Source organism: Pundamilia nyererei, unplaced genomic scaffold, assembly GCF_000239375.1.
Source record: "Pundamilia nyererei isolate P.nyererei 1_Seehausen unplaced genomic scaffold, PunNye1.0 scaffold00111, whole genome shotgun sequence".
Classification (NCBI taxonomy): domain Eukaryota; kingdom Metazoa; phylum Chordata; class Actinopteri; order Cichliformes; family Cichlidae; genus Pundamilia; species Pundamilia nyererei.
In genome coordinates, this window is record NW_005187512.1 from 1785704 (window position 1) to 1786536 (window position 833).

The window sequence follows — 833 nt, forward strand, 5'->3', positions numbered from 1 at the left end:
AGTCCCTCTGAGTTCAGAGTCTTCACTGCTTCCTCACCCCGACCTCTGCAAAAGGACCAAAAAAGTTTCATGTACTTCTCAGTTAATGGAATATTTGTGGACCTCACTGTGAAACTTCAGAGTTAGGTGAATGTCTAGATATAAAAACCACAGTTACACGTGAAGGCCTTCACATCAACCAGGTCCAGCTGTCACCAGGTGAGTCACTTACACATCTCTGGAGGTGATGTAAACGTCTCCATCGAACTGCTTGCAGAGCGCTTGGACGATGGCCAGACCGATGCCTTTGTTACTGCCAGTAACCACTGCAACCTTGGTCGACATGTCTGCACATGCAGAAAGAGAGATATGAGTGTATGAAGTTTCATGTTGAGCCACTGATTATCAGATTGGAGGACGTAAAGCTGCAGGACAATATCAGGAGAATCAGGCTGAGGCATTCACATGTATTCCCACATCATAAAAACCTGTATGAATATTTATGGAATAGCTCCTTAGTTGTAGGTCAGTTCTCTTATCAGCAGTGTAAGAGGGCTGATTGTAAGACTTGCAGAGTCATGACGACATGTTAAAACAGACAAATCCAAATATATATTCAATGAAAAACACAAGAAATTAAAGATGGATTAAATTAAAATTTGCAGAATTGATCATAAAACTAATTTTTAATGTAAACTCATGTTTTTGAAACCGTTTTAAATGTGGCTGTGGAATTATAGCATCGCATTAAATCAGTTTGATCATAAATTAGATTTGAAAAAGGAAAACATGTTATGAAATCCCCTGAATGTTAAGAACGACAGCCTTGATGAAACTTCAAGAAAAAATAAACC

The 833-nt window shown here is 38.9% G+C and overlaps 1 protein-coding gene across 1 annotated transcript in view; it reads right to left on the minus strand.

Annotated features, from left to right (window-relative positions):
* Nucleotides 1-833, minus strand: part of LOC102206873 (carbonyl reductase [NADPH] 1-like) — a 10219-nt gene that overhangs the window by 1867 nt on the left and 7519 nt on the right. Inside the window, exon 6 of the mRNA XM_013912992.1 lies at nucleotides 212-326. Within this exon, the coding sequence (XP_013768446.1) occupies nucleotides 212-326 (115 nt within the window). The remainder of the gene's footprint in view (nucleotides 1-211; nucleotides 327-833) is intronic.